This window comes from Trematomus bernacchii, unplaced genomic scaffold (genome assembly GCF_902827165.1).
Source record: "Trematomus bernacchii unplaced genomic scaffold, fTreBer1.1, whole genome shotgun sequence".
NCBI classification, from domain to species: domain Eukaryota; kingdom Metazoa; phylum Chordata; class Actinopteri; order Perciformes; family Nototheniidae; genus Trematomus; species Trematomus bernacchii.
This window is the reverse complement of record NW_022987477.1, coordinates 6,899,876-6,920,977: the sequence shown is the minus strand read 5'-3', so window position 1 is coordinate 6,920,977 and position 21,102 is coordinate 6,899,876. Positions and strand designations below refer to the sequence as shown.

Genomic DNA, 21,102 nt, shown 5'->3' with positions numbered 1-21,102 from the left:
GAGGAGGACAGCACACATTCAATATTTACCCAAGGTTCAATTCCTCATATAGCATGTTTTCCCTTGACAGATCAACAACAGTGTCAAAGAAAAGAGCAAAAAACAAACTATGCGTTCACCTCAGCGACCTCCTGAACAAACTGCCAAAGACAATCCAGGACTTTAAAGCATCAATACCACGAACATTTAAATGGAAAATGTGGGTATTTTGAAACATAAATGTAATCAAAGAAAATAGAATAGACAAACATGATTGAGTTGCAGCTGTTTAACAATGTTGGCATCAGCAACAGTTCCATTAAAACATCAAGAAAACGTTGCATTTTTGCAAATAGGCATCAGCCTGCGTCTCCGTCACTATCTCAATACTTCCAAAATTCAATTAGATGACCGATTCCAAAAAAACCTTCTGTACACATATTCTATCCAGATATGTGCTGCTACACTATCCGGGAGTTTATTTTTACAGAGCTCTCATTCATATCATGGTTTCACAGTGAATCCCTAGAGGTCGGAGAGATGTGTGAGGGATTCTCAAAGAGGTGGGAGAATTTTCCACAACCGAAACCATGTGCGAAGACAAGCCGAGGGGGAGCCCAGTGAAAACAAAAATGAGAGTTAAGAGTTGTGAGGACTTACCTCGCTCATGGCAACGTTAGCTTAGTTAACGTTTGATGGCAACAAGTGTCAGTGCGCTCAAACATGACAAAACTGGAGCTCTGAATCAAGTCACCTCTATTAAGAGCTGCAAGCAGGAGACATCCCTCTCTCCCCGCTTATCAAAGCCGCGTGATGCCCTAATCAGAGCCCTATCGGCCAACCTGCCACCTTCCCCAGTCTGCCCATTGTACGTAGGCAGAATAAACAAGACTCTCATTCTCGCTTTGAGGACAAATGCTGCTTGAAAGGACAAGCCGTGTTTGAACAGCCAAGAACAAAACCCAACGTTGACATTCATCTCCACATTCTTACTTTGACACATGAAGCCTAAATATTGACCACGGTGCTCTTAGTCAATGTGCCTTGAAGGGCAATGTAAATGCATAGGAAATCTAACAATTTTCAAAGGATGCATTTTTCATGGATTATTGACGTATGACATTTGAGATTAAAATGTTGTGTGTGCCAGAAAGGTGAAACCACAAATCACTACATTCTACATGACAAATGATGGAAAAAAAACCTTTGTGGATGACGATTTGACCAGTGAATAAAACCACTTAACTTAGTAATTCATTTATATTGAATGCATAATGTATTAACCAAATGAAAACTGGTGTCTTTTTATGGGAAGTTCTATTGCATTAATGCAGGCATGTTGATGACATCTATCAACAAAGAGCATTTTCATCATTCTCGATCAAATTCTCAATCAAAGTGCCACTTATTTTGTATTTGCAATCAATAGGATCTCAATAAAACTCAATAATTTGAATTTATGTTCACTTTAGGGAATTAGCAGGGCAGGAAGCCTATCCATTGCACTTATCCAAAGAAACCATTATTAGAACTCCAATTTACCTGTGTGTATTCATTTCATTGTAAACTATTATGAATTATGCAAGGCAGGGTAAATATTATAAGGATAGAAGATGATGCTGAAGATTAGAATAGAGCAGTAAAGTAATGGTATATTTTCCATTTTCACTTAAACTAAAAGCCAAATATTGTAAGACTTGAGGATATTCCAGTTCCATGCTAGCAGATTTGTGAGGATGTACTTCAGTAGAGCAAAGCTTTGACTTAAAGCTAATGCCATGCTCAAAATACTAACTTGCTGATTAAAATAAAATAATGTTAACCTTGTTTGTCAGCTTGGTTAAGAGTGTCAACATGCTCATTTATCCCAAGGGGCATATTAATGTCCGTACTACATTTCTTGGCAATCCATCCAATAGTTGTTGAGAAATGTCAGCTTGGGCTTAAGTGGAAAAGTTTAACACAAATGACTCATAGCAGGCAGTGGAAGTAGTCTCGACAGACAAACAAAGGAAATGTTTTAGTTTGTATTGTAAATGTATCTAAATGTAGTGCTGTGTTAAAAAAAAAAAAGAAGCTACCTAAAGAGGTCATCTTGTAAATCAATAGAGTTTTTGAAAGAAGTGTGTTGTGTACTGTGTGTGTTGTGCACTGGTTGTGTTGTGTAATGAGGTGGACACTTGACCATGTGTTGAGGCTGCAGAGCAGATTATCTGTGCTGTGAGGTAGGCTCAAATCCCACACAGTCAGCACTTGGAGGGGAAGGGGGGGATAGCTGCGGATGTTGTAGAGTGTCATGCCGTTTGGCTGATGAGTCATTGCATTCCTTTTATATGTTAACATGAGTCTGGACCGAGACCCGGGGGCGCAAATGCTCCGTTTCTGATTATTCTAGGAAAGCATGTTGAGTTGTAACCCAGTTTTGTCCTCAGCCAACTTTTTGTGATTTTGTGTTATGCAAGCACTACTTTTCTATTACATCATAGTTTTAAAAAGGCATGTATGCTAGGCTTGAATCAAATGCAAATGTTTAAATCATAAACTCTATAGTCAAGACATCCTCCAGACAGTCAGAGAGCAGAAAATAAATACGTCTCCTACTCTTTTGGTTGGCTTCCTGTCTGATGATACCGTTTTATTATATTTGTCTGGGGACTTTTGCTTTTAGTCATCAGCTTTATCATTTCATATGGTGCAAACAAACATGGTTTTCAGTAGCAAAACACTGAAAGATCATTTGCCTGAGATAATGTTCTCACAACTCAGCTTTATCTTAGTTGAAGATATCCAACTGATAAACTCTGAGTCTGTTGAGCGAGGGGGATTCAGCAGGGGCTGTAAGGTGGATATCAGAGGAAGTCTATGAAGTAACAACACTAAAGAGAGGAGGGGGTGTGAATAGCACTGTACTGACCCTTCTGATGGCTCTCTCCACACAGCAACTCCCTCAGAGTCACTGATACGGTGGCCTTAAAATGTCAGAGTTCATTATTGCAGTAAATAGAATGAGGCTATGAGATGATGACAGAAAGTTTTGGTGCATGTCTTGACCTAGAACAGTAGCTCCCCACCTGAAGGTTAGGACCTACCATAGGGGAAAGATTATCAGGACAAACAACAAAAACGCACGTTCATACGTTGGTTAGATTAATACTATCAGGCCTCAACATTTTAAAAAGAAAATATTTGTGAGAGGAGAATCTCTTTGTTTGAACTGCCCAAGTTAAAACAATAGTGAGGGGTCACTTGCAGTTTTTACATTTTAAATGTTTTCAATTTTTCAGGAAATATGCCTATTCTTATTCCTGCCAAGTTAAATCAGAATATAAACACTGCTTTCATGGTAGTATGAAGCTTCCAGCAGCAGCTAACTAGCTTAGCATAAAGCTTAGAAAACAGTGATAAACAGAAAGTCTGGCTCGGTCAAATGTCAAATCTGCCCACTTGTGTATATATGTAACAACTAAAACGTATATATTGTTGATTTAATCTGCAGTCAAACCAAACTTTACATGCTAAGCTAACTAGCACCTGAGAATAGCTTATGAGGAGAGACTTGATAGTAGTATCAATATTCTTAGTTGCGGTCAAATGTATATATAGTACTTTACATCAATAATCCAATTAATGAGTTTCTCACCACCTTATTACAAAAAAAAGTGTTCTACTCTTCATTCCATGTCTGTCCTTTTTCTCAACTTTCCATTTCCAACCCACTCCCCTTGTCACACATTCACAATTAACTAATACAAACATATCTGGTAAGATAACTCAACGTACACTAGAAAGTTCTCATCCAATGCATGAAGCATTGGTTTGCACTACCCTACAGCAAGATATATCCCTACCATACCCTCTGTTTTGCAGCTGACCCTGACCTCTGACCTTTCTGTGTGAGAGGAGAAGGAAAAACAAACTGTTTTAAACTGAGCCAGCAACACAGCGGGTTCCTTCCTATGACTTTTTCCTGTTAATTAAACCAGATGAAATTCACACAGCGGTCACCTTTCAAGAAACCGCTCATAATCCACCTGCTGACATTAGAGGGGTGACTCTTTAACCTAGTGACGCATTAAAATAACATTAGGTTGTAATAATTATCTTGGATTTCTAATGCCTGAGAAAAGTCAATGAGCTGTTGACGAAGTAAAAGTAAATCTCAAAAGCACAAGAACAAGACTGAACATTAACCAGCTGCAGAGTTCGTGTTGAGGTTAAATCTACCCAAAGAACCAAAGTAAGAACAAGTAGGTCTATAAATAGAACATCTCCATTTGCCCAATGTAGGATAACGTGTAATGACTCACTGGGAAGGATAAGAAAAATACCAGCTATCGCGTCACGTTGAGACCTCTATTAACAAACTACAGCTATACAAACTCACCTTTAATGAAAACAGATAGTTCATCACATCAAACACACACGTGCTGCTGCAGCCTTAATACAACAAGATAGCTATATTTGCTTTTCCAATGTCAAAAGTGAAAAATCCGGAGACGTCCGTCACATTTATGGAAGACAACCTGTTTCCCATTTCAGTTAGCCCTCGTCACGTGACCAGGGCAGATCTCCAGGGTAGGAAGAAGACATTACTCAGTTTCACAATGTTAGCCCTTAAAAATCCAAACAGGATTATCTGAACCCTCCCTAACCACACACACACACATTGTAAAGGAGATAATAATTAACTTGGTAGAGTCGGAGCCGAGAGAACACCCAATAACTGCCGAGGCACTGTCATACAGCAAACATTTGTATCTTTCGTAAGCTTCTTGGTCATCAGGCTACACACTGGTGAGTCTTATTACAGACAAGTCATATTGTAATCCCCTGCTTTAATGTTTTATGGCAGTCAACTGTCCTACTGGCTATAAACGGCAGTAAAGATATGCTGATTCTGAAAAGGCTTCGGCAAGAACATAAAAGAACAAGTTGGTCAAATTGAAAGTCAATGTTTTTTGCAATGTTAACTTACCATTTTTATACTTTAACTAAGGGGTATTCAGAATCATTCTGGGTGTGATAGAACACAGCATCTTAACAAAACTTCACACTGCTGATGCAAAAGTTTGTTAGATTATAAAGCACTTTGAATGTTCTACTTCTTTTACTATATTTCAGTTACTGCAAAGTCAAACTTTTATTTAATAAGTGATGTCATTTATGAACAGGTAATGGAAGACTGTTCTCTTCCCTGCTCCTTTTCAATCATGGAAAATGTATTATGTTGTATATTGTAGCTTGTATTTTATGTGGCATTTAGTGTTGGAATTATTGTAAACATTTATTAAGGTAACTCAGTTAAATGTGTAGCTTTAGTATGGGGTCATTTCAGTATGAGGTAATTTGTTGTAATAAAATTAATATTTAGGGAAATAAAACAATTGAGAAAAGAAATCTTAGAAATACATTTTAATCGAATATGAGCGGCCTCTGTCTCTCTGCACCTCCTTCATGGATCAGTGTCATATATTCACTTCCACCTCCGGAATACTCAGCTGTTTTCTCTGTACAGCTGGGGTTTCAAACGCAGATAGAACTTGTTTATGTCCAGGCTACATGCAGGTAGAAGCAGTCTTTGTCAGCATGAGCACACATTTGTGCAATACTGGAAAGGAAGCACTGACAAAAAAAACGCAGAGCTAAGGGAAATCAGGCACTTCCTATGTCGATGTTGCAATAAAGAACAAAGCTCTGATCAGTTTGAATAGGATTTCTTCTTTCAGTAAGAAGTTATCTCTCTCAAGTGTACAATAAAAAGTCAACTTAATCAGAAGTCTGTCTGATCAGATTTGGCCTCTATGAAAATCTCTTCTTTTGCTCAAACTTCTCTAAAAACATCATTATTTCCACTCACCTACACATTCAACCCACAGCATAGTAAACTCCAGCTTTGGTCTGTTGACAGACATTTCTGAGAAACTTAGAAATCCTTACCTCAAGCAAAAGAATATGTACACTAGTAAATAAATTCTATCCTTTTGAATCCTGGAATGCAATCAAACGTAATGTTTCCTGGAATTCACTAACCATTGCAAACTGATGATATCCAACAATATGTGGCTATTCATGAGAGGATTTCCCCTATAAGCTTGCGATATTCTCTGCTGCAGCATCTTAATCATCCCAAAATGAACTAGTTGAGAACCCTTGAGTTGAGGGATGCAGCTTACTTTGGCTGCTGACCAAATGCCCCGGGGCAGCATGATTATCACATCAATCCCACCAGCAGCCGGGCAATTATGTTTTTCATTATATGCCAATATTATTTTTGCTTTTGAATACTGGCAACCCATCCACTTACATAAAAGAGGAAGGAAACTGTTTCAGTTGTGGAACCGTTCACATTCTCTGGTACTCTAATGAAAAGGGAAATTCACTGCAGATCTGAAGTGTTTTTGAACTATTTTGAACATTTATATTTTTCCATTCAGAAGTACTGCACGTTGCCAGGAAATTGGCTCTAGCATGTGACTTGATGTGTGCACACATGGTTTTGGAGGGAACAGCACTGTCCAAAATATACACTGTGATGCCAGAGAAGTCTTTTGGAGCTGATGCAGCATACATCCAGCACAGGGAGAATATGAAGTTGAGGAAAGTTTTACATTCAATGGCTAAAGTCGCACGGATGAAGAGACTTAATCTATGACTAACCTTTTATCACATCATTAACAGACTTATCTATTATTTTTGCCAAATTAGTCCACTTATTTGTCAAATACATACAATGGGAAACGTGTCGTGTGGCGAGTTAGCTAGCTAGCAAAGGTACTTTGAAAATGGGAGCCAACATGCTGTATGCAAACTTTGGGTGTCAAGTAAAGAAGTACTTTAGAAAATAAAGGAGGTCAATAAAGAATAATTAGACAGTCAATGGAAGGCTACCATGTGATGCAAGTTTGTAATTGTATTCTAATTAATGGGATGCTGGCAAATGATCTGTGCATGTGATAGATGAGCATGCTTCTGAATGCAGTGCATAGTTACAATACAATGAAATTGGCATACCTTTAACCAAAATAAGCCATACAACCTAGTATTCCTTTGTGTGTCTATTTGCCCATCAAATAGGTTCCCTAAAAGAAGATATTTTTATATTAGATTGTGCAAGATTCCCAAGCTTAACTTTCCTTGGAAATTAACCGCACATTTACAAACCTTTTTACAACCCTTCTCATGTGTTTTATCATGTGGAGGCTGACCTGGCGGGGGTAGACTGAGGCCTTTCTGTGTGCGGTCGTGTGGACTTACAGTGTGAATAACCGACGACACGGCATCTGTGATGTGGTTGGGGTTGCTCATGGCTCCACAGAGGAGTCGCTGCTGGAGAGGCTCTGGATAAGATGGTTTGGATCGGTGCGGCTTTAGCCCTTCTCTTTCTCACTGGGACTCAGACAGCTTTTGGGCAGCATAACCTGGAGACAGAAACAGATCCGGGGGTTAGTCTGAGAAAGCTGGAGATTTATAACACGAGGCAAACAGGCGCTGGAAGACTCTAGCTGTAAGGCAGTAACCCTGAATATGAAGTGCAATCAGAAAGTATAATACCAGTGTTTTGTTTTTATTTGTTTTGGCTCTTTACTCCAGCACATTTGATTTAAAACAAGGAATATGAAGTGATGATTTTTTATTCATTAAATAGGATGAGCAGCGCACGATATGAAGCATTTACTAAACAACTAAGTGAAAATTGCTAAAGCACAGACTTGGCGGGCATCACCAGGAAATACTGTATATGTACTTAAGTATGTGCTGATATCTAGGAGTCAGACACCAGTTCTCTGCTAAGAATGTAACAAGTGACGAGTTCCCCGCCTTGCTTGCAGCTCTGTGAGGCTTCATATAGACACAGCATTGCATTTGAGCATGCTAACATACTCACAATGACCATGTTAGGATGCACTTTAACCCCATAAAGTGCTGACTTGTTTGGGATGTGCTAAAGTGCAAAGCCAACAGAAGAAAAAGCAACACGCTTCACTGGAGATCTACACTAAGGAATGATCAACAGTTTCAGGATTTCCTGGAAGCCCTTAAAGTACCTTGGAGTGCCCAGAGCCACTTTAGAAACACAGATGGCCTAAACTGGATGTTGTTTTAAGAACTACATTATACGTGAGGAATACTAATATGCCTTTAGAAACAACGACACCCTGTCTAATTTACTTTCTATCATACTTGATTTTAAGCACTGTAGCACTTTCTCGCTATCATCCAAGGTTATTAACCATTAGTCAGATAAGAGCCTGATAACACAGTGCTACTGAGCAGAGGAGGTCTTGATAAGCGGCGGCACGTGCCTCTGCCAACCTCCACCTCTGTCACTCTCGAGTCCCTGGGTGTTTCTCAATCGCGAGTAAAGCTGCTTCAGAGCCACTATTTCAAACATACTACGTCATCGAGTGCCGCCGAAGTACTGTTCCAATCTCCAGTATACTTGGAAATCTACCGAGCCCGCCGTACTCCGTTTGGAGAAATATCGAGTGTGCACATGAGTAGACTTCGCGGTCTTAAAATCCCCACAATGCTTTGCGCACGGACCAATTTCCCCAAATCTGTGGCGGAAGATGTAAGGCGGGGCCTCTCATATGACGCACACCTGCACACTTGCTAGCGTGTTCCTCTCTTTGTTTTCCGAATGTCAGGAAGTATTCTTGACTCGCTTCTGAAGCAAGATGCTCGGCAGACATGTGCTACCAAGCAAGCGTACTCGCGATTGAGAAACACCCCCTGTATAGGACATACGAACACAGGAATCCTCAAAGATGATCAGAATTCAGTTGGCAATATGTTAACAAGGATTCAATGCAAGAGGACACTTAAGTTCAGAAGAAGTTTGCTGTCGGAGAGAATTATTTTCAAATGTATTCATCGTTTCAGCAATATATGCTGGTTTACTTTGTACTCTGCAATAGAAAATTGAATATTTTTTGGGTTTCAGCCAGCTGGTAGATCAAACAAGACATGTCAAGTCACCTTGGGTTTTAGTTAATGTAACAAGCATTCTTTTTTATCTCTTTTTTACGCTCAAAATGAAATGGATCATTCAAGAAGATTGTTACTTGCAGCCCTACTGCTTTATTGTAAGGATCCAAGATACAACAAATGGAGTGTGTACATTTGTAGTCCAAATGACAGTAAGAATGTTTTTTTATATATACTGTATATGATACATCTTTATATACTGCATTTTTATCAGAACACCGGTTTACTTCAACGTAAAGAAGTAGAGGGCCCACTATTGGTCCACTTTTCAGTGTCACAGTTGGAAATCATTTTCTGGTTGGCCGACAGCAGCTATCAAAGAAACGATAAGCCTCCCTGCTGCCTGACGACAATCGTATCAATGACCTTGTTGACGGAGAGGGATTTCTGAGAGGTATATTTCATTAAAACACAATCAACGACGAGAGATTAAGTGCAGTGCAGAATGTTTTAGGTGCTGGGCAGTGTGAATGTGTATTACAAAGCAGATTCAAGAAAGACATCACCTGCCAAAGAGACACTGAAACTGAAACACTGCGCAGACTACACAATGTTTTGGCAGCGCTCTTCATCTGCTGTGCCAATGGTAATCACTTCACAAAATGGTAATTACATACTATCGGCTGTTCAATTCAGAAAAACAACTTTAACTTGTTTGAGACCTTGTAATCCGTGCAGTAGTGGCGATAAAGGAGTCTAGTGGTGTTAGCTCGGGTGTGTTTGAAGATTACTTTCTCAGTAAACCTAGACCCCACCACTTTGGAAGAGGCAGGGCTGGCTACACAGGGATAAAGTTACAGAACCCTGGGATCCTGGGCAAAAAGCATGGGAACCAGCTTATCTACCTCAGGGCATGGCTGGAATAATACAGATAACAATAATGATCAGATGAAGAAAACAATATTGGAAACTACAATTGTCTAGGATTAAAAACCATCTAAATGTTCATGTCTGCGATCAGGTAGTCACATGACAGAAAAAAAGGAACCCTTATGTAATACCTGAAGGACACAATGGACATGGATGAATGCTGACAGTGCAGGAGGAAGTGAGGACAAGATACTCTGCTTCCCCTGGAAGAAGTTCATCATGTCTTCCCAGAGTGATCCAGAAGCCCAGTACCTCTCAAACCTTTCTCAAAGAAGACCAGTGTAGCTTTCCCCCCCCCCCCCCCCATGCTAGATTTAGTCACAGTAAATATGTGCATGTAGGGCTTCTGGAAAACTATCCGTCTGGGAGGAAGTAAGAATGAAAACAGGAAGAAGGTAAGGAGGCGCTGTAAACGTATCAAATAAATAGAAATCGGGCAATTTTGGATAATTTTAGAGTAAATAATGTCTGCCTTTAGAAACTGAAAACCCATTTGTATGGTTGGACTGGATCAAAGATAAACTAGGTTAAAACAAAGTGTCTGAAGTCTACTAGGCAACATAATAGGTTAACTTGACTTGACAGGCACCGTTACAAGCTGTCACTGTCATCTCCATCTGTCCCTCCCACAAAGAGCAGCATTTACAATCAGACCACATGTGTGGAGATGCTACCTTTGACCAAAGAAACTGTCATCTACAGGGAGTAGAAACCGAAATACAGCCGTCTCTTTTCCATTTGAACAAAAAATGCATGTAAGTCTTAAATGTTGCAAATTTAGATGATCAGTTATGATTTTAAAAAAAAACAATTTTAAAGGATGCCCTTTAGAGACTAGACGAAAAAGTCCTCCTCACATTTTCTATCTGTCAAGTCATTTGAATGACTTGACAGCTGATAACGAGTAACCGGCTATTTATGGTTTCTAAAATAACATTGCAATGGTTCTGAGGAACTAACATTTCCTGCCTCTTAACTTCAAAGTGAAAGTGATCAGTCAGGCGCATGACTGTTTTTTGTGGTCAGTATTTAAATCGATGATATGCACTTGGTGGTGACTCATCCCTCCCACAGAGTGCAAATATACTAACAAAGTCACTTTGGTATGTTGTACATTTCCGTTATTGATAGAAATGCCCTGCCCACCTGAAACATTTTGAATTTCCCTGACATCCTCATATTCAAAATATATGACATTTGACATTTTGAGATGCTTTTCTGGTACTCTAAACTCAATGGATTTATTTCAAAATGTGAGGGCTTTTTTTGTTATACTCTCCAAGACATTTCTTTGAGAAAGGAAAGGAGCAATGATATATTCAGAAGGGAGCACACTTACTATCTAAAAGCATATTGAAGATCTGCCAATTTTGTTCTGTAACATCTTTAACTATACTGTCATGTGACCTTTGAGGTTAGGAGGGACAAAAGGTTAAACATTCTTCTCCTCCTTATAATGACATAAAGGGAAAGGAGTGAGACAAGTCAGACGGCGGGACAGAGGTTACGAGCCAGACTCGAACTCACGTCACAAGCCAACATTCGTCTTAACCCAGTGATCCGCCAGAACACCCGGCCGGGCCCAGCTTCAATCGGGAAGCTTGGCACGCGAGTGACGACCACAGACTGCATGCTCATCTACAAACTCTATCAAGAGAGGCATAATTAAAGAACAGTTTTATAAAATACACAAACTGGCAATAAAAAGCCCTGTCCAGAAATAGATGCTTGATAACAGTGTCCAAACATCAACCAACAGAGGCCTGTACTTATAACAGCAGGACAGAGACAGGGAGCAAAGGACCGGTTTAAGGTTTCATTAAGAACTGCGCAAACAAGAAACAAGAACACTTTGTTATTCTTTGTTCCCTTTTCACAGACCATACATGTTTTAGGAAGTTATTTTCTTGAAAAATACTGATTGTGTGTGATAGCATCAAGTGACATGAAGATAGTTCCTGACCTTAATGTTTTATCTAACACAATAACATGCTTTAACATTCCGGACACTTCGATGAATTGACATAATCGGAAGCATTATCACATGTTTAAGACGCATGCAAGTTCTGTTGAAGAAAAACATGCAGTTGATAAATGGAGAGGGTTTTAAGAAAACCAAAAGAAAAAACACTTGAGAAGTAAGGTCTGTTGTTCGTAGCTATGAAATGGTGAACTCTGATTGGACCAAGGTATTTAAAGGGCCATCGCTTTACAATAATCATGTCCTTTAAAGGCTCTAAGTTAGGATTTACAAAAGCGCTTTTCTCCTACTGAAACTCAAGTGGCTTGTTTAAGGTCTTTGTTGTGTAACCTGTTGAACTAAATAGGATTTGTTTAGAGTTGTGTGCTATGGTTGTTCAAGCCTGAGACACTCACATGAAATATCTTGTTAGCTTCGATTAGACCTAACAAACAACGGTTATTGTTATCTAACTGAGAACATACCCATATAAACAACAAATCAATAAATAAGAAAAATAAGAAAAAAGCAGTGTGAAGAGACATTCTAACAAACATGTTTTAAAACATAACAAATGGTAAAGGAATACAAAATGTATCCATATTTGTACCATACCTTTGTGTGCTCACAGCAGAGAAGCCACCGTAGACATGGTAGTGCAAATCTGAACTCTGTGAAGTGAGACCCGGGGCTGGTCAGAGTGTAGGGAACAGACAATCAGCGGGAGAAAGGAGAGATAGGGAGACAAAAGAAAGAAGAGTTAGAGATGAGGATTGCGCTCCAGCTTCTGGAGTGCTCTCTCAGACAGACATGCATGCACTGATAGCAGCAGCCTTCCTCCTCAGGATTATGTTTCCTCCTCTAGCCTGCTGACAAGTAGCCATGTGACTCCAGGACCCATTCAACACTGAGTCAGAGGCTGCTGCTCAGACACACACATCAATCGCCTGTCACACACACACACACACACACACACACACACACACACACACACACACACACACACACGACCTGGAAATTCAACCCCTATGATCAATATCTGTCTATATCAGTGGATTTGCATGATTAAGACCTATATTACCCATCTGTTTGGGTTTTGACCTCTTTAAACAAAGCAATGTCTACTTTATATAGTTAGAAATGCAATGTGGAGTGGAGTGCTTTTTCTTACTTTAGTTTAATTCTATTAAAAGTCATGAAATAGTGCAACTATCCAGGTATTCACTAAATATGCAAGTTTTAAAAAATTGGCACATCACAGAACTTTTTTCTGCTTTCACCATCTTCAAATATTGCGCCATCTCTATCTTTGTTATATGGAACCATAAGTGAATTTTGAAATGTTACAATTCACTTTAATGGACTAAAACACACTATGAAAGAGTTAAAGTTCCAAGACGAAAACAATAAAATACAATTATAGTGACCTCTCAATCCCAAGCAATGCCGTAAATCTTACACTGCTCTATCATCTATGGTTCTCTAATGGTGCAGTTATTTACAAAATGAACATGCATTACTGAAGAACACCTCAAACTATGGTTTGAGACCAAACATCTTGTCAGGTCAAAGTTTACTGAGGTAGTAAAGCAAGAAAGAAGTTGGGTCATTTTCTTCTATACAATTGGACTTTTTTTATTATAAAATACTGCAGAAAAAACAATGGGACAGTTAATGCAGCTGTGCCCCACGTCATTGTTAACCAAAGGTGACTTAAAATAACATCTCTGAGGACAAAATGTCTTATTTTGGTAAATGCCTTTTGCTTCGACTCGTCTCTCCTTATGCCTCTTCATCGTCCTCCCTTGCTCATAGGGAGGCGAGGTGGGAGGGACTAAGACGCGTGAAGAGAAGGCGGGGAAATGAATAGAGGATGTAGAAACTGGGAAATGGGGAAGGCCCATTGTTTCCCCTGTGGAAACACTTTATCTACTCTGGAAAGGTCTATTACAATATCTTTCTCAATCTGCAACAATGACATAAATAAAGTCGTGACACAGAGACAATAGGTGCAATTCAGAGTAAAGATCTGCACACGTCCAGCTAGGGTAATTATATTTCCATCTGAAAGAGATCTTTGTCAGGAATTGCCCAATGACAGAGACAATAGGTGACCAGATAGTAAAGGAGTGCCACAAAAGCTTGGTTTACAACCACATGCAAGCACATCTCTCATTCCTTAAAATAAAAACTGCAAAATGAGTGAGTCATTATGAAGTGGCTTTCTTCAGAACATTGAGCAACTTGGTTTCTCATCAAGGGCATTGCAACTTTATCAGGAAGCTTGTGGCATGTGTAATATACAATAAGTCATCTGTATTCTGAAATAAGCAAAGCAAAACGATGAATGGCATAATCTAATTTATAAATAAAACTCGGCTTTAGAACAGCATGTTTTTGGGCATGTTTACACATTTGCATCAGATGATTATTATTTAATAATATGTGGGCATGAAATGAGTGGGAAAGCAATGACATGCTGCCTAATATGCGTTGAATTATTAACTGGTATGTCTTTTGATATAATTGTGAATGCTGGAATATCCACACAGAACTCACCTTGACGTTCTGCTTGTACTATTAAAATATTTTAGATTTGGGGTACATTTGACTTCATGTACACCCTTGCACGCCGAAGGTTCTTATGGCGCAGTTCCACTGCAGCGCGGAGCTCGCTTTAAGCGTGCCGTGTCGTGCCGTCCCCTTTTTTGGTTGTGCTTCCACTAGGCCTAGTTCCGGCGCGGCACGGCGCGGGGCCACTTTTTCACCTCTTTTCTGGCCCTAGAAAATTGTGGTTCTATCGGGGCCAACAAACAGGGCTGAGTCGGGCTGAGTATGCTAAACTAGAGAGAGGAGCGCTGGCAAGAGGGCTAGAACTACAACAAGATGGACATATTTGACCGTGATTTAATTGTAATACACGTTTCAAAATGATGCCGAAGTAACAACATACTGATACCGGTTAGTAAAAACCATGAATTAATGCTTTGTCAAGTCTGCAGACAGACGGCAGGCGAAGAACCTTTTAAAATGCGTGTTTTTCTAGATGGAGATTGGCTAAGCTAACGCAGTATATGCTCTGACCGTCCACACTCACAACAACGGCCTATACAGACATAAATAAAGCAGCCAGCGACTGTATTCACCATGACACAGGCAGTCTGTGGTGTGTACTTGTTTAACTTTTGTCGAGTTTCTGAACATATATAAGGAGCTGTGAGCTCTGAGTGCTAACAGCTAACGGCTGTGTTGTGTTTCTGGAGTTCTCAATGAAGATGACGTCACGGCTCCGCCTACACTGCGTTACTATAGTAACTACCCCAGTTCCTAAACTGTAATGGAAGCGCAGCATGAAGTGAGTCGGCCCTGTTAAGGCCCAACGCGGCCAAGCCGTACCGAGCCGTACCGAGTGTGGCCGAGGCCGACCATGTAGTGGAAATGCGCCATTAGAGTATTTGGCAATGGAAAAAAAAACTTCATGTTATGGAGTAATCAAGACTATTACACAGTTAATCCCACCTAAAGTCATTCAAGCTGCCAGATTAATTGTGTTTTTCACGCGAACAAAGAAAAGTCCTGTGATCTAAACAAGTTGCTTACGCATTCGCCAAATAACCAAGCGTCGCATTCCACATCAGCTTATACTGTATGAGTCTTTGGGCTAAAGAAACACCCAACCTCAGGAGGAACCTGAGTGTGTGTGTGCATGTGTGTGTGAGTTATAACTGTTTGTCCCCAGAGTGAGGGATCACTGTGAAGTCACATGCATGTCTTGCGGGGAAAAGAAACGCAGTCAGAGCCACACGCAGCTAAAGTTGAAGTCCACTTCAAAGTCTGGGGCTTTCCTCAATCCCAACATTGTGCTAATAATATAATTATCCACTTCGGTCAACCATTTTAAGAGCTGTGACTTCATGCGTGCAAGGGCAATTGACAACTTTTCTTAACCATGACCAACAAATGATGCGCTTATTACACAACACAACCACAGAATACAAATATTGTCCTTTTGTTGCTGTGACACTTTAAATGAGGCTATTGACCCAGAATTTCATTTATGGTGGTTAAATCTGGTGGTATTAAGTAATATGTGCTACATGCAAACCATCTCCTGCAAATGTCTAAACATGTTTGTTCTGCTTAAAGAAAATATGATAAAGATACCATTTAGCACTTTAAAATGATTAAATCCCACCTTCAGTTTTTCTAGCTTTTATATAAAGTGGTAACACAACTCGGAAACTCTCCCACCAGCTTCCTGTTATTCTTCTCTCCCTTCAAGTCTTAAACTAGCCAGCCTAAAAACACATTAGAGTGGTCAACCCAGGACAAAGTGTTTATGTTAAAGAGAACGGGTTCCATAATAACAGCAGCCCATTACAAACAAAATATTTGCAGCCTAATTTCAAACTTCCAAAACTTGAATTGACACTCACCAGAACACTGCTCAGTGCAGCTTGGCATAACAAAGAGTGACTTTAAGCTGTATACAACTGATAGCTAGCCTGTTTGTGGATCTCTATGGGGACTTGGCAGTGTGTATATTTTGTTGATGGCTGTGCCTGAGTGTTTTAGCCTGAAATAGCTCAGTAGTTTAGAAGGCACCCATCCACCTCCTCTTCAGACGTCTAGCTCCCTACTCTGCCCCACTAACTCAGGGTTTGGCAGGGTCTAGCCCTTCAGCATGGCTGTGCTAAGTTATGTGCACACAGTCGCTGGAAAACATGAAGTCTAACAGAGCTAACAGCTGCACTCAGTCTATGTATGTCCCATCTTTATCTCCCTCTTTGTCCCATTGGAGGCTCCAGAAAAGCAGCGGCTGTGTTGCAGCTAAGACAGCACCTGTCATTCGGGTGAAGAGGGATTGAAGAGGAAACTAAATCCTTGCAGCTTACATAATGCCGGCCCATTGTCCTCTACTCTAGAAAAGGAGAAGCAATCATCACTCAAGTATTTTTATATCTTAGAGAGGGCTAGAGTGTTGTGTAGGAGACCAGTACACATTCTGAAATGGAAACCAATGTCCTGTGGAAACATTTTACCGCCCGCAGACAAGAAATGTCCTTAAGCTCGAACTCGGAATAACAAGCTTTATTCGAGAGTTTGAATTTGAAGGGAGCCAGAAGAGTTATTAAAGGGCTAAACGTGCAAGTCTTCAAAGAGCTCAAGTAATATATTAATAATGCAACACAATCCCATATCAGTGAAATTGTAATAAAAAAACTGGATTGGCACTGAGACTCGTTGTATTGGTTCTATTACTGTAAAAGCCAATAAATAAAATGTCTGCACATGCCCATGGTATTAATGAGAGACTGAGGCCGATACAATGTAAAAAAGGGAATAATAAATAGTTGGCCATAGCTTACCATATACGCTAAACATTACAGTGCTGGGAAATGGACAAACATACTGGAAAGTAAGACCTGTTGTTATTTACAGTCAGCTACAGTCTTGTCCAGCTCCAGAAGTGGGTGTGGTACTTTGTTGGCAAACTGCATCCGGGGCAGCTCAGGTTGCACCAGCTACACAAAAGATAAAGCCACATTCTTACAGAAACATGGTAATTGTGCAGCTTTGACCCAGTGCAATTGTAATAACTGGATTTACTCTCATGAGACTCAGACTGGGATGGGAATAAAATATCTTGTGGGCTCCCAGACCCAAAACATCTCATACTACGGTTCAAATGCAAATCAGCCATGTATCCATTTGCTGGGAAATGATGTACTGTGATTTGGTGTTAGTGGTGAACTACACAAACATAAAAGCTTTGCTAGAAAATATTGAGAATTACACAGCGAAGAAGGAAGTGGGAAGAGTGGCAGAACGCCTGTCTGGTGAATAATGAATGCTCCAAAAACTACACATTTCAGACAGCTAAATAGAGTTCAATGTGAAAGGATGGTATCCCAAACTATGCACGGTCCAAGATGCACTGTCTTTTAGGCCTGATGTTACTAAACGTTGGGACTGTTTATCTGAAGAGGAGCATGTGAAATAAACATGAAGAGTCAACAGGCCATGTTAAAAAAAACTGAAAAACTTATTATCAACTCCTTTCCATCCCTTGTCCTCAGCATGACCAAGCAATTCACAACAATGTGGAGACACTTTCTGCTTTGAAATGTTTTTTCCCTCCAGGAAAACACACCATTGTTGTCACAAATCAGTTTACGAAAAGTATGTTTGACATATTGCACTGAGGCGAAGGAAAACAAATAAAGGCAGGGACTGTGATCACGCAGATAAGATGGATCTATCTGATGTGCTCAAGCACCGCGCAGGATTAGAGGGCAAAAGGAAGCCGCTGTGGAATTTGAGAGTTTAGATCGAACAAGGTCAGATTCACCAAGACAAACATTTTAGATTCCGCTCTGTACGAGACCTTGAAGCGCTCAAGTTTTGCGAGATAAAAATGTCACAGTGGTTGATTTACTTTGGTTTAATAATATCCAGGAAGAGATAATCGTGTCTAGGATTTACATCAAAGTAAATCATCCCCTCAAATGACCTGCAGTGCACATTGAGACGTATTATTATAGATATTGATGAGTCAGCAGAGGAGGGACATCCTTCCTCCATCCTGCCAGAGTGTCCCGACATCTATTAGCCATGTGACAGAAACAATTGTGGGACAATGACAATGCATTGACCAAGAGAGGGGTTTCAAATGGGTGCATGGCAAACATATTTACTGATATTTCATACATTTTATAATTAATAATAGTAGCATAAGTAGCCACGTTTTTTATTTGTATTAGTTTATGTTGTATAAATGAAGAGGCTTGTCAAACCAGGAATAGCGCACATTAAACTACTAATAAAACAAACTTTGGCTCAGTTCCAGTAATCATTTTACAGCAGTAATTCATGTTATTAGTTTCACCTGGGTTTGACAAGTGAAAATAAATGCTGTTTAAACACGACAGAAAAACAATGAATATTTGATGGGTACAGTTTTATAGATAAGATTAGTTACCTTGAATATTTGTATACCTTAAATACTTTAACTTTTAAAGGATACAAATAACCAGAGGTGGGAAGTAACGAAGTAGAAATACTTTGTTACTGTACTTATATTTTTCAGGTATCTGTACTTTACTCAAGTGTTTATTTTTCTGACGACTTCTTACTTTTACTCCCTACATTTTAACACAAATATCTGTACTTTCTACTTCTTACATTTTCAAAACAGGCTCGTTACTTTCGTTATATTATATTAATATTATATTATATTAATATGATGTAAGGTTCAGTTAGCTTTTCACAAAAACAGCCAGTTTAAAAGTTACTTTTTACTTTTTACTTTTTACTGCGAGTACATTTCAGAGACTGTACTTTTTTACTTAAGTAAAAAGTTGAATCAGTACTTCTACTTATACGAAAGTCTTTTTTTACACAACTATCTGTACTTCTACTTAAGTAAAGAGAGTGTGTACTTTTGCCACCTCTGCAAATAACATGAATAGCAACTTGTCCAGGCTGTTGTAAGTTATTTTAACCATTTGTCATGTGGAAAACTTTTGTAGCATTATGCCTTGTTATGCTACCTCATTAGTGTGCTCCACTTTTATCTCTAAATCTACGGTACAATAGAAACACAGAACAAAATCCTTGAATAGAGGTCAAAGGGATGAAACGCAGGGTTTGAGAATGTTGGGAATCAATGGTTGTCATTGAGATAGATATAATATTGTGCTGATATTTGGTAACTTGCTAAAATTCCCACCATTCCTGCCACTCAAATGTGAGATGCTGCTATTTTTCCAGCTGTAAATGTAAATTGAATATGTTTAGGTTTAGAACAAATACAACAAGCTATTTTGAGATGTCCCCCTGACCTCTGGGATCATGCAACAATACGTTATGACATCATAAAGAAAAGCGGTTAGTAGTTAATGAAACAGTAGTTAGTTGCAGTACTATTGTCACTTTTCATACACTTTCGGGGCTATATACAGGTAACCATATTATCAATTTACAGTTTTATCTAAAACTTGCCAATGAGAGCTCTTTATAAATGTCACCCTATGCTCTGAGAAACTGAAGACATGACATGCTGCTTTTCTTAACAGTGAGCAATAACTGAATACATTATAAATACAAGAGTAAAGCTATCTTTACTTTGCTTTGTGAAGACTTGTTCTGTTAAAAAGACACATTATGTGGACAAAATGTCAACTCTCCCCAAGCCAACTCGTCGTCATCATGCATCACATTTCAACACTCCAGCGTACTGTCAGGAGGAGTGACCGCTAGCTTGCTAGGATGAGGAACTCCTCTAACAGTACCGTTAACACTCACAAGTCTGGAAAGAGGCTTAAACCACGAAATAACTGTAATTCCGGGCACATTTCAGGACTTTCGCCCCTTGTTTACCTGGTTAAAAAGCCGACAGACAAAGGGAAGTCATCCACCAGCAGCAGCAACAGCAGCGGTGGACACTCTCATGCATGTGTGGCAGTTAGTGGATGTCAATGCCGCGCCTCTTCACAGGAAAATTAGTCAACAGTTAAGACCGGTTCATGAGTTTCAAATAATGATAGAACAAAGCAAAAAAAGCGAATTTACAAAGCGAAAGCCGACTTAGTCGTTCGCTTACACATTCCGGTGTATTTCTCACCGGTGCCTAGTACTCACCTCAAACTCTCTCTGAATGACTTGCTCAACTGGCGTCCACTTGCGTTAAATTGCCAAAAATAAAATCACTTTCACTTCCGGTAGAGTATACAAATTAAAACCCTTCGTGACGAGCATCTGTGAATGTGAGCATTTATTATGGTAAATACATGATTTTACATTAACTAAAGAGCTTTTTATAAATGCAGGATAACAAAACATTCGATACAAGCATCACACGGTCATAAGCCTTTTTATAACGGCACTTCGCTCCTTTATTTTGAAATCCTTCTTAATGGAATTCCGGTGTAATTGTCTAAATTATTTTAGCTTGTCGCCATTTTCTCTAGATAAAAATTGTTGCGCGTGCGTATATGATGATTCATATTTCTGATGACGGCTTGGGCCTGAGGGCATGTATGTATGAAGAGAGCACCTTACCGTTATTATTCTCAGAAAGCAACCCACAACATAAACATTGAAAAACAATAAATATCAACTTAACCTTTGGAGTCGTTTTGCCATAATACTAGAAACGTTACCTAGCCAAAATTAAAAAAATGTAGGACTCATTTACAGTGTAAGTTTACTCAATGACTACTATAGCTATTGAAAGGTATTGAAATGTACCACCTGACAATGTTTCTTAATTATCATCATCATAAACTTACGAAATCTTATTT

General features: G+C 39.4%; 1 protein-coding gene across 5 annotated transcripts in view; it reads right to left on the bottom strand.

Annotated features, from left to right (window-relative positions):
• The window catches only part of slc4a2b (solute carrier family 4 member 2b), a 38,415-nt gene extending 17,912 nt beyond the window's left edge, over positions 1–20,503 (bottom strand). The window contains exons 1-4 of one of the 5 annotated variants that reach the window (XM_034147478.1): positions 20,441–20,503; positions 20,180–20,288; positions 12,413–12,488; positions 7,234–7,397 (exon numbers count right to left, since the gene is read on the bottom strand). In XM_034147478.1, coding sequence (XP_034003369.1) covers positions 7,234–7,284 — 51 coding nt within the window. In that variant the 5' untranslated portion in view covers positions 7,285–7,397; positions 12,413–12,488; positions 20,180–20,288; positions 20,441–20,503. Of the gene's footprint in view, positions 1–7,233; positions 7,398–11,364; positions 11,454–12,412; positions 12,489–20,179; positions 20,397–20,440 lie in introns of those variants that run through there. The other 4 variants (XM_034147503.1, XM_034147470.1, XM_034147486.1 and 1 more) reach the window with 4 other exon arrangements.
• Between the last annotated feature and the right edge of the window lie 599 nt (positions 20,504–21,102).